This window comes from Gopherus evgoodei, chromosome 8 (assembly GCF_007399415.2).
Source record: "Gopherus evgoodei ecotype Sinaloan lineage chromosome 8, rGopEvg1_v1.p, whole genome shotgun sequence".
Taxonomy (NCBI): Eukaryota; Metazoa; Chordata; order Testudines; family Testudinidae; genus Gopherus; species Gopherus evgoodei.
The window spans coordinates 29807716-29820954 of NC_044329.1; the positions used below are offsets into that span (position 1 = coordinate 29807716).

General features: G+C 42.7%; 1 protein-coding gene across 1 annotated transcript in view; it reads right to left on the minus strand.

Moving 5' to 3' along the window:
• The window catches only part of LOC115656428 (rho GTPase-activating protein 7-like), a 157440-nt gene extending 145368 nt beyond the window's left edge, over positions 1-12072 (minus strand). Inside the window, exon 1 of the mRNA XM_030573139.1 lies at positions 11894-12072. Coding sequence (XP_030428999.1) covers positions 11894-12008 — 115 coding nt within the window. The 5' untranslated portion in view covers positions 12009-12072. The remainder of the gene's footprint in view (positions 1-11893) is intronic.
• Positions 12073-13239: the final 1167 nt, after the last annotated feature.

Sequence of the window (13239 nt, forward strand, 5' to 3'; positions counted from 1 at the left end):
GTCCTCTGGAAGGACAGTGGGAGTGCTAAAGAAGATGCCTGAGCTGAAAGAATCCAGTTATTCCAGGTGGTCTGCACAGAAGAGAGTTGGAGGAGTGGAGAAATCCCCAGAAGGGGAACAAACAAACCAGGTATTAGGACTGGTGTTTAAAAATTCAGATGATGAGAGACTCTGCTTCCTGAGAAAGAGAAGACCATTTGACAGCTGCACCAGCCAAAGCTGAAAGAAGATGGTCAGAAAAGAGACTATATGATCCAGGGGAGAAGCCCTGATTTGGAGGAGCAAAGTCTGGGGGCAGGGGGGGAGGGTTTAAACCCTGAAAGGACACTGACCTAAATCTCAAAGAACATTCAAGAGTGGAAAGGACTGAGATAGGGAATGGTGTGCAGGTGTTTATTGTTTTGCCGACATTGTGCTGTCTAAAGTAAAGAGTGAATGTTTTATGAATCCTTCTGCAAAGTCTGTACCCTGTTTGGCCTCAGTTATCACATATCCCTGAAGGGTTAAACTATAAGCTAGAGTACTTAAAGGGATGGGACCCTTAGACGGCTGCGTTTAAGTTACTAGGGAGTCTTGGGGCTTGGGCAGTTTGACTATGGTCCAGCTTCCAAAAAAGGGCACCGATCAGAGAATCTGTAACCAGGGAGTGAGCCTAGGGGCCAAAGATAGAGAATGCCTAGAGCCTACATAGGGGAGCTGAAAGCACACAAATCCCATGTTGGGATCCAATCACATCAGCCTGGTGAGTGTCCAGCAGGAGGAGCTAAATCAAGGCCATGACAAAAACTATGAATGTTCTCATTTAACAGAGTTTTGTGTAACCTCTGGGAACAACTACACTTTCTCCTCTGGAATGACCCTTCTATAGCCTTCCATTGACATCCGAGAAAGGAGAATGGTACTTATAAGAAATCTTACAAGTGGTAGGTGGGATAAATCCCATGTAAATCTCTTCTCTTTCTCTGCAGAGGTTAACAAAAGCCGTTTATGTCAGCAATGGACAGTTCTACCAACAACCCACAAAGCTTCTTAAAGAAAAATATTTATAAAGCCAATTTAAGTAACTAGAACATTTATTACTGTCATGGCCAATAGAGCTTGTATTTATTTTATGAACAGAATGTTTTATTTAACGGCAAAACTAGTCTAGCATCTCCCACCAATGGAAATAATAAAGATTATTTCATATGAGAGTAATTGCAGCTGTTGAGCAACAGGCTACCTATGTCCTGAAGAGAGGGATCGAAGTTCTTTTCATTAGAAGTAGAAATAATCAGCTCTTTCTAGAGTGTGGAACCATCTATTTTAATTCTGGCTAAGTAATTTTGAGGCTCAATAAGTCAAATGTCATCCCAGTGTAACTTCACAGCCCATTGTCTGCCTGTGACTTTGTTCCAGGACCTGTTGGCTTTTCCTGGATGGTATTTAAACATAAACAACTATTTGAAAGTCTCAGCAGGATCAGTTCTTGTTTCATCAAGGTTCAGTGGGGAAAGCTACATTGTGCAACATTTGTGCTGCTACATCTTCTATCCCAACAGGGTCTGCTCTGTCCAAGAAGGGCTTCACCCAGGAGGCAAAGCTAGTGGTTTGTACCACAGTTCTCGCCTTGGGGCCTACTGGAGGTGTGCACCTTTAAATTACAATGAAGTCTCCATAGGAGTCCCTGTGGTCAGAAATCTGCTGAACTCAGTTGACTGCTGTGGCCATTTTGTACAGCGAGGTTCACAGGTGCTGTGTGCCCACTGTGACCCAGCCCTCCAGTTGATTTTGGAACTGCTGGGGACTTTATGGGGTGGTCTGCCAGGACAGAACCCTGTGAGATAGAAAGCCTTTCAGGAGGTAATAGGTTCCCATTCAGTAGGCCTTTTCATTTGAATAAAAAAAAGTCTTCCACTGACATGTGACATGTTCTGGGCAAACTTTTCCCTCCCAAGAGGCTGTGGGGCACTGGGAAGAGGAAGAGCTGCATTGCTTGAGGGGCATGACCTGCAGGTATACAGTGTCCATTGGCACTCATGAGAAGCATGCTGGGAAGTGGCTCTTGCTACACTCTATTCAGCTCTTCTGAGGAAGATGGGCTGTGGTCTAACCCAAACATGCCTTCTGGGCTAGTCACCCTGATCCACTCTGTCGCCCTCTGAGCACCAAGCAATCCAAGAATGGCTATCCCTCAGGCAGGAGGAGGGAATGCATGGCTTGCCACCCCTCCCACCTACCTCTGCCTGGGGGAGTGAGGGGTGAAATTACACATCGACAGAAAAAGCAGGACAGTCACATTCCCTAGCAATTCCATATTAGTGGCACTGGAGGCACGGATGAGCACAAGTCCACCTGAAAACAAAGGGTAGGTACATGACATAGCTCAGCTATGCCTCCACTGCCACCACCTTTAGCATCTCAGCTACACTGCTACTTGTGCTAACTCGATGAGAGCTAGTGCGTGTATGTGTATGCGAATCACACCCCTTGCTCTGTAGCCTCAGTCTTAGTCAAGGGAAAGGAAGTCAGAGTGCCCTCTCCCACACCTCCCTCTAGCAGGAATCCCCAAATTGAAAGGTTAACATGGCCCTGAGTTTAAAATCCAGGATCATCCACAAAACTGTTAAGTCAGAAGAAGATATTGTTATGATCCTCAAATCTGACCTCAGGTACAAAGCGGACCAAGATCAGTGGTAGAACTGGGAAATCATGAGTCCAGCTCGCCATTGGCATGCTGACAGGAATAACATGCTTTCGTAAGTAAAACAGTCAGAAGTGCCAGAATACACACTGGACGAAACGGAGTAAGAAGGTGCCAGTTTTGCAATCACTTCTCAGACCTTAGCCCCACCATTCTAGCAATATGGATGCATGGATAACAATGCTCATTTAGACCTGTTGATATACAGCGTAAGAACTTGGATTGTAAATGATTTTTCACTTTATCTGTTACTATTAATATCCAATAAAGACTTCTTGTGAAGAATGTGAAGGTCTGATGTACCATGTGCCAGCAATGCCCCTCTGCCATGTACATTGGCCAAACCAGACAGTCTCTACGCAAAAGAATAAATGGACACAAATCTGACATCAGGACTCATAACATTCAAAAACCAGCAGGAGAACACTTCAGCCTCTCTGGTCACTCAATAACAGACCTAAAAGTGGCAGTTCTTCAACAAAAAAACCTTCAAAAATGGACTCCAATGTGAAACTGCAGAACTGGCATTAATTTGCAAACTGGACACCATCAGATTAGGCCTGAATAAAGACTGGAAGTGGCTGGGTCATTACAAAACCTAAATCTATTTTCCCCAATACTAATTTCCTCTTACTGTTACTCACACCTTCTTGTCAATCATCTGAAATCAACTACTCTCATTACCACTTCAGACATTATCTTTCCTTCCTTGATATCCTGCTGTTAAGTGAATTGTGTCATTAAACTGACCTCACACTTGGTAAGGCATCTCCCATCCTTTCATGTATTTATACCTTCTCCTGTATTTTCCACTTCATGCATCTGATGAAGTGGGTTCTAGCCCATGAAAGCTTATGCCCAAATAAATTTGTTAGTCTCTAAGGTGCCTCTTTTTTTATATATATATATTCCAGTTACGCCTTAAATTAACCTCAGCTGCATCATAGACTCATAGACTCTAGGACTGGAAGGGACCTCGAGAGGTCATCGAGTCCAGTCCCCTGCCCTCATGGCAGGACCAAATACTGTCTAAACCATCCCTAATAGACATTTATCTAACCTACTCTTAAATATCTCCAGAGATGGAGATTCCACAACTTCCCTAGGCAATCTATTCCAGTGTTTAACTACCCTGACAGTTAGGAACGTTTTCCTAATGTCCAACCTAAATCTCCCTTGCTGCAGTTTAAGCCCATTGCTTCTTGTTCTATCATTGGAGGCTAAGGTGAACAAGTTTTCTCCCTCCTCCTGATGACACCCTTTTAGATACCTGAAAACTGCTATCATGTCCCCTCTCAGTCTTCTCTTTTCCAAACTAAACAAACCCAATTCCTTCAGCCTTCCTTCATAGGTCATGTTCTCAAGACCTTTAATCATTCTTGTTGCTCTTCTCTGGACCCTCTCCAATTTCTCCACATCTTTCTTGAAATGCAGTGCCCAGAACTGGACACAATACTCCAGCTGAGGCCTAACCAGCACAGAGTAAAGCGGAAGAATGACTTCTCGTGTCTTGTTTACAACACACTTGTTAATGCATCCCAGAATCACGTTTGCTTTTTTTGCAACAGTATCACACTGTTGACTCATATTAAGTTTGTGGTCTACTATGACCCCTAGATCTCTTTCTGCCATACTCCTTCCCAGACAGTCTCTTCCCATTCTATATGTGTGAAACTGATTGTTCCTTCCTAAGTGGAGCACTTTGCATTTATCTTTATTGAACTTCATCCTGTTTACCTCAGACCATTTCTGCAATTTGTCCAGATCATTTTGAATTTTGACCCTGTCCTCCAAAGCAGTTGCAATCCCTCCCAGTTTGGTATCGTCTGCAAACTTAATAAGCGTACTTTCTATGCCAACATCTAAATTGTTGATGAAGATATTGAACAGAGCCGGTTCCAAAACAGACCCCTGCAAAACCTCACTTGTTATACCTTTCCAGCAGGATTGGGAGCCATTAATAACTATTCTCTGAGTACGGTTATCCAGCCAGTTATGCACCCACCTTATAGTAGCCCCATCTAAATTGTACTTTCCTAGTTTATCTATAAGAATATCATGCGAGACCGTATCAAATGCCGTACTAAAGTCTATGTATATCACATCCACCGCTTCTCCCTTATCCACAAGGCTTGTTATCCTATCAAAGAATGCTATCAGATTAGTTTGACACGATTTGTTCTTTACAAATCCATGCTGGCTATTCCCTATCACCTTACCACCTTCCAAGTGTTTGCAGATGATTTCTTTAATTACCTGCTCCATTATCTTCCCTGGCACAGAAGCTAAACTAACTGGTCTGTAGTTTCCTGGGTTGTTTTTATTTCCCTTTTTATAGATGGGCACTGTATTTGCCCCCTTCCAGTCTTCTGGAATCTCCCCCGTCTCCCATGATTTCCCAAAGATAATAGCTAGAGGCTCAGATACCTCCTCTATTAACTCCTTGAGTATTCTAGGATGCATTTCATCAGGCCCTGGTGACTTGCAGGCATCTAACTTTTCTAAGTGATTTTTTACTTGCTCTTTTTTTATTTTATCTTCTAAACCTACCCTCTTCCCGTAAGCATTCACTATATTGGACATTCCTTCAGACTTCTCAGTGAAGAGCGAAACAAAGAAGTCATTAAGCATCTCTGCCATTTCCAAGTCTCCCGTTACTGTTTCCCCCTCCTCACTGAGCAGTGGGCCTACCCTGTCCTTGGTCTTCCTCTTGCTTCTAATGTATTGATAAAAAGTCTTCTTGTTTCCCTTTATTCCCATAGCTAGTTTGAGCTCATTTTGTGCCTTTGCCTTTCTAATCTTGCCTCTGCATTCCTGTATTTGCCTATATTCGTCCTTTGTAATCTGACCCAGTTTCCATTTTTTATATGACGCCTTTTTATTTTGTAGGTCACGCAAGATCTCGTGGTTAAGCCAAGGTGGTCTTTTGCCACATTTTCTATCTTTCCTAACCATCGGAATAGCTTGCTTTTGGGCCCTTAATAGCGTCCCTTTGAAAAACTGCCAACTCTCCTCAGTTGTTTTTCCCCTCAGTCTTGATTCCCATGGGACCTTACATATCAGCTCTCTGAGCTTACCAAAATCCGCCTTCCTGAAATCCATTGTCTCTATTTTGCTGTACTCCCTTCTACCCTTCCTTAGAATTGCAAACTGTATAATTTCATGATCACTTTCACCCAAGCTTCCTTCTACTTTCAAATTCTCAACGAGTTCCTCCCTATTTGTTAAAATCAAGTCTAGAACAGCTTCCCCTCAGTAGCTTTTTCAACTTTCTGAAATAAAAAGTTGTCTTCAATGCAGTCCAGGAACTTATTGGATAGTCTGTGCCCCGCAGTGTTATTTTCCCAACATATACCTGGATAGTTGAAGCCCCCCTTAACCACCAAATCTTGGGCTTTGGATGATTTTGTTAGTTGTTTGAAAAAAGCCTCATCCACCTCTTCCACCTGATTAGGTGGCCTGTAGTAGACTCCCAGCACGACATCACCCGGGTTTTTTACCCCTTTTAGCGTAACCCAGAGACTCTTAACACTTCCATCTCCTATGTCCATCTCCACCTCAGTCCAAGTGTGTACATTTTTAATATATAAGGCAACACCTCCTCCCTTTTTCCCCTGTCTATCCTTCCTGAGCAAACTATACCCATCCACACCAACATTCCAGTCGTGTGTATTATCCCACCAAGTTTCAGTAATGCCAACAATGTCATAGTTGTATTTATTTATTAGCACTTCCAGTTCTTCCTGCTTATTACCCATACTTCTTGCATTTGTATATAGGCATCTAAGATACTGGTTTGATCTTGCCTCCCAGCTTTGCCCTGACCCTCCTTTCTCTCTGCCATTATAGCCCAGGCTCCCTCCTGTTTCCAACCCATCTCCCAGGTCTTGTTCCCCACTTACCTGTGGGGTTTGCTCTTATTGTTATTCTTTATCCTCCATGGTACACAAGCTTAACGTCTGGGAGAGGCTTTCCCCCCCTTATATGGAGATGCTTTCGCAATCAGGTACATATTTGAATGGTTGCCAGTATGGTAATTTGCAATCGCCATGTGGTCTAATAAATATATGAGAGGAATCCTGCTGTCTCTGCAAACTGTAGCGATGGCTTTCTTGTACTGTAACAGCATGAGGGGAGGGCTGTGAACATCACAATGCAATCTGAATCCAGAGCATCTAATCCAGATACAGAGGGGAAGAATTCTGATAACTCACTTACAAAAACCCTCCTTACATGTTACCTTTCTAAATATATATCTCTGGGAAATTGCCTGTCTTGGGTTGGATGCCCATTTAGAAAATGCCTGTATCTCCCATGCTCCTCACATAACTAACACAACGGAGGAGAATGGACCCCAAGTCTTAACATGGGTTACATATGCTGAAGCTTCAGTGCTAACTGTCCAAAAATATTATAGTACCCTGGCTACCCTAGCCTAAGATTACGTATTTGTGATCTCCAGGCCCTCTCTGAAATCAGCTAGACTAACAAACTGATTTGCACAATAGGTCAGATGCACAATGTTTTGCCTATGAGCTGTTTGTCAACTATTCACTTTGACTATTTGCAGTATGTGATTGGTCACGTAAGTCACATGCTATTTCAACCAACCAACTGGCAAATTTAAAATTTGTAAATAGAAAAATGAAAATGCACCATGTTATTTGCTCTTGGTCACATGCACGGTCCCTAGTGTACATTCAGGAATACCTTTGCTTGTGTAGCAATACATGTGCACTAATGAGTAGGAATGGCTATTTACCAAACAACCAACCACCTTGTCTCATGAGCAACATTTAAGAGGACATGAACATACAGCTGTCAGCTGTTTAGCATTTGAGAGAGTCTTTATGAACACTGTTTTTGCAGGACTCAGCCAGCTCTATTTCAAAACATTTGAAACAAAATACTTTGAAACAAAACATGAAGGCAGAAAAAGCCCAGTGATAGAATTTCAGGGACTTATCTTGGATTATAGTAAATACATTTTGGAAGCTGATTTAACTGTAGTATGGTGGTCACTCTTAAAAGCATCTCAAGCACCTTGGCTTGATAGATACCAATTAAACTTATTACAAGGAATACATACAGTAACTCCTCACTTAATGTCCTCTCACTTAAAGTTGTTTTGATCTTACGTCCCTGCTCAATTACAGAACCTGCTCCATTTAAAGTTGTGCAATGCTTCACTATAACGTTGTTTGGCTGCCTGCTTTGTCCACAGCTGGCAGCCCCCTTATCAGCTCCTCTACATCCCCCCCCCACAGCACCTCCAGCCTGCCAGCAGACCCTGCAGATCAGTGCCTTCCCCCTCCTCCCCCCACCTCCTGCCCATGGCAATCAGCTGGCTTGCGGCGTTTGGGGTGGGGGAAGGAGCAAGAACTTGACACGCAGACTCCCCACCATCCCCTGCCTCCTGAACGCTGCAAACCAGCTGATTGCCACAGGCAGGAGGCAGGGGAAGGAGGAGGGAGGGGAAGCCTGCACGCTGAGTTCTCGCTCCTGCTCCTTTCCCCTCCCTCCTGCCCCCTGAACGTTGCAAGCCAGCTGAGTGCTGCATGCAGGAGGCGGGGAGGAGGGAAAAGCATGCAGAGTAAAGGGGGAGGAGAGGGGGAAGAAGAGGCAAGTTAAGGGTGGGGGCTTGGGGGAAGGGGTGGAGTGGGCAGGCCGAGGCTTGAGCCCCCCTCCCCTGTTGCTTGCAGAGTAGGGGAAGCTGCCACTGCTGCTGCGCAACATGCTTCTCCTCTCCTACAGCATCTTCAGCATCCTTGCCTGCCTCACTGTCTCCAGTGCCAGTGGGCTGTGCCTGTGTGGGGTAAGTAATTATAGTACTGTACCATATAGCAAAAAAAATTTTTCCCTGGAACCTAACTCCCCCATTTACATTCATTCTTATGGGGAAATTGGATTCGCTTAACATCGTTTCACTTAAAGTCGCATTTTTCAGGAACATAACTACAACATTAAGTGAGGAGTTACTCTAGGAGATACTACAAATGCTGAGGTATGGTTAATTATCTACAGCAAAATTGGAAAACTTAAGGCAACATGCAGAGGGGACCAGATTCCCTGATCTAAACAGACCTTGACATTGGGAAACTTTGCAACAGGAAGCTCTGCATCTAGAATTAAGTGTTTACAGTGCAGTATAAGCATTCTGCACAGCTGCTCAATCCATTATATGTTTCTTGCTTATAATTCTTTTAGAAGAATTCTGCTCTCAGAAAGTAAAATCTGGCGTTTTTCCTTTATGAGTAGATGTAAATGTCAGGATTTTGGTCCCGTCAAAACAAGAAAGCAACCTTTCTCTGAGCAGCACAATGGTTTTGTGTGTGAGAGGGTTGAGAATTTCCCATTTTTGGCCAAAAAAACCCATAGGAATATTTTTTCACATGAGAAATGTAAGAGGATTTTTCACATGATTCCACAAGGGAACTGAGTATAGAGGTCAGGCAGTAAGGTAGGATTCCTGCAAGGTGTAGGGTCAGGCAGGCTTTCAATGGGAGTTTGACCATAAGCCTGTTCCTGAGAGGTGTTTGGCACTTAAACACTCCCTGTCATTATTTTCTAAGGGTACATCTACACCATAAATGAAAGTGTGACTGCAGTGCTGGCAGACATACTCATGCTAGTTTTGATCTAGCTAGCATAGGTAACAATACCAGTGAAGATGCGGTGGCATGGGCAATCAACCCAAATATATTCCCAGAGTCCCTAGTGGGGTTGTACTGGGGTGGATAGCCCACACCACCACATTCTCACTAGTGCTGTTATTCTCACCAGTGAGATTAAACCTCGAGCAGGTATGCCTACCTGCACTAGAATCACACCTCCTTGTACCCTTACTTATATCCTTATATCCAGTCATCTAACTCTAACAGAACAACACTGTTATATTGCGAAGATATAGTTGTGTAGCACAGTGGTGCTTCCATTGTATGTAGAATGAACAGATATTTATATCAGTATTTGCAGGACATGCAACCAAATGATAATAGACCAAATCCTCAGTTGATGTGAACTGATGTAATGCCACTGGCTTCAGAGCTCCTAAATTCAGCTCTGGATATGAACTTTTAATGGCCGGTTCCAAACAACCTCCAACTATGTGTAAGGATAAGGGCTCACTGCAAAGTCCAGATTTGTCATTTCTGACCTTTCCCACAGGTTTTGATCCAAGCTTTTAATTCAGCTCCCTCCCTTATAACTGAAGGTTATAATAGCTCTCCTAATATTGGGTTTGTGATGTTGTGAGAAATAAGCCCAATGAGAGTTCCAGTTTGCCTTATTGATCTTCTGATCCTTTATCGCATGTTTCATTCATTTACCTGAATGCTACTCTTACTGACGCAATTCCCAGACTTCAGGAATTAAAAGTAGCCGTGTTTGACTTATTACTAATTTTAATCAAGCTTTCTGGGTCATTTACTCTGGCTGCCTTCACACTTGTACTGTCTGGACTGCTCTTGAGAGAGTCAATGCAGGTCCACAGAAACTGACTAGAAGAGATGAAATTTGTGACTCAGAACCCTAACAAGGGACTAAATCTGGAGGCTCTTATTCAGTTCTCATACAAATCAATGTCCATTGCAGTCAGGGCAGAGTCAAAGCTGAGTAAGGGGGATTTTTTTGCCCCATGCAATTAGAAATTGGGCCAATTGCCATAAAAACAGCCCAACCTCAACATTGCCTTATAATGCTGGATTGATTGTGAAAAATATTGCCATGTCCCATTCCTAGATTTTACAGTCAAAGAGAGCTCTGGGGAGGATTAGCGTCATATCATCTGGGTTTACATAGAATTTCTACTTCAAACCTGACAACTTTGAAGTCAAAGTTCTGGGAGAAACTTGCCCTATTTGTCTACCTGATATAATTTATGTCCTCTAAACAAGCATGCATGTTTTATTGCTATAGAATGTCAGGTTGGTAACCCAAAAGTCAGGCTGCCTTTCTTAAAAAGGATGCTTTCTAATAACAGCAGTGTTCTTTGAAGAGGCATTATATAGAGCACATTTTACAAGCATTGATTTTATATTACCATGTGACTCCCACTTCTTGTTTAGAGTGTCAGAATTCAACATGTCTTTGCATTATCAAGCAATCATTTAGAGGCTGTATCATGCCTATATTCTTCTGAGCATTACAACAAATTCATCCAAAGCAGGAAGTCTAAAGAAAAACTGAGCTCCACATACAAAAAAGACACCAATTCCCTTTTTTTGGTTTAGTTGAGATTTGTTTCAGGGCTTGTCCTTGCAGCTGTTCATGGTCACAAGCTTTGATGGTTATTTGTGTGCACAGAAAATAGTATGTAAGACATTTTGCAATATAGCATTTGACAGAATTCCAGATTGTGCAACTACTCTTATTACATACTTGTCAAACACTAATAAGCGCTGAAGGTCTATGTCATGTATAGAGATTAGTTCATCAGAGATTATAAAACCACAGCACAATTGATTCCAATCAGTTACTTGGTGCTTAGGAAACTCCTCATTGTGAATTAATGTTCACGTTTCCTGACAATTATGACTATAAACGTTTGATATGCCAATGCCTCCAAAATCGGTAAAGTGACTTCAAAACTTCAGCAAAAGGACAAGCAGTATAAATATTCAGAGGCAGAAATTCAGGTAGAGTACTTGAGACTCTGCAAATTAGTGCCCATACTGAACATCAGTCTAAGAGAGGGGTCGGCAACCTTTCAGAAGTGGTGTGCCAGGTCTTCATTTATTCACTCTAATTTAAGGTTTTGCGTGTCAGTAATACATTTTAACATTTTTAGAAGGTCTCTTTCTATAAGTCTATAACATATAAATAAACTATTGTTGCATGTAAAGTAAATAAGGTTTTTAAAATGTTTAAGAAGCTTCATTTAAAATTAAATTAAAATGCAGAGCTCCCCCCAGACTGGTGGCCAGGACCCGGACAGTGTGAGTGCCACTGAAAATCAGCTGATGTGCCACCTTTGGCACGCATGCCATAGGCTGCCTACCCCTGGTCTAAGACATCTACTCTGTCACATAGATGAAAAAGCAACAGCCAGGGCTACAGGGCCATACCCCCCAACCTTCTAAAATGACATATCAGTGCAACACATAATTTTAAGTGCCTCTTCCATTGGAATAGGGGCACATACATTTTCATTTTCTGCCACTTCCATCACTCATTTTGCATCAGTTTGAATAAGTATCCCCTGTGACTGACCTGATAAGCGTTTTTCTCTCGTGCTTTTCCAGAACACATCCCATGCTTTGTTGGTTGAGTCCTTGATATGCTCACTGAAGGATCTCCTCAAACGAGATTTCTCTGGATATGCCATCCTGGCTATCAAATCCACTGAGGCAGTTTTAGCCCATTAAAATCCAACAGCCTGAAAAAAAAAATCCCAGCAAACAGAATTCAATTCTCCCAGCTTTCTCTTCTTAGACTGGTCAGAAAAAGTCACTCTCTAGGAAAAGTCTGCATGTAATTTGTTAACACCCCTCTCGGAATGAAAAAAAGAGAGAGAGAGCCCTCCTTCCAAACAATCTGAGGTCAGGCAGTGCTGTAAAGGAAATAGCAGCCCATTTGGGTCTTCTGTGCCTCAGAGCAAAATGCAGTTCTGCATCTCAGCAGCCACATTTTATAAACAGACTTGATCGTCTGCCATGCAAAGAAATAAATAACAAGTTAGGCAACAAGGCGTCACATGGAAAAGGAATGAAATATTAGACAATGCACTGTACCTTCAGTTTCCAGCTTCTTTGCATTAACTGTTTGGGGAACAACTTCCTCATTTCCAGGTTCCTTCTGTTGTTGCTTTTTATGTTATGTGTGCATAGTAGCGCTTGTGCCTGCAGTTTTCTTCGCTATGTTGCGATTGTTTATTTGGGAAGCATTTTTTTTAACTATTTGAAACAAAGAGTCCAGCCTCTCCAATTTCATAATGGGAAGTTTCTCCTTTAGTATCAGCTCAAATCCACTGAGGGCCTGATTAAAAGATTCCCATTGACTTCAAAGGACTTTGGATCAGGCCCTAAAGTTCTGATTAATGAATTATCCATATTACCTACTTACCCCCCAAGAGCAACACTGCGTCTCACACAACTGTTATCCAAAGGTACTTAATGGCCTCCATTATCTAAGATACTTATTGCTCCTCTGAGGTGTGGTAGCAGGTGTCCAGCGCCTTGCAGGTAGGCTTTCCAGCAGACAGCAACTGTCTCTGCTGTTACCCAAGGATTGACTTTGCTGCTACTTGCACAGCTCCCTCAACCCACAACCTTGCATAACAAAACTAACACCCATAAGATCTTTCAAAGACTGAATATTTTCTAAGGAAAAAAACATGAAGTCTATGTAACAGCACCCCCCTGCTATGACAGCAGTGCCTGAGTTCCTCACCAAAGGCCCGTGAAATAGGGAAGTGCTATTTATGCCCATTTTACAGATGGGGAATGAAGGAACAATGAGATTAGGTGGCTTGCCCATGATCATACAGGAAGACTGTGGAAGAGCAGGAAATTGAATCTGGGTCAAGTTCCCATCTAGAATCCTAACCACTGGACCAG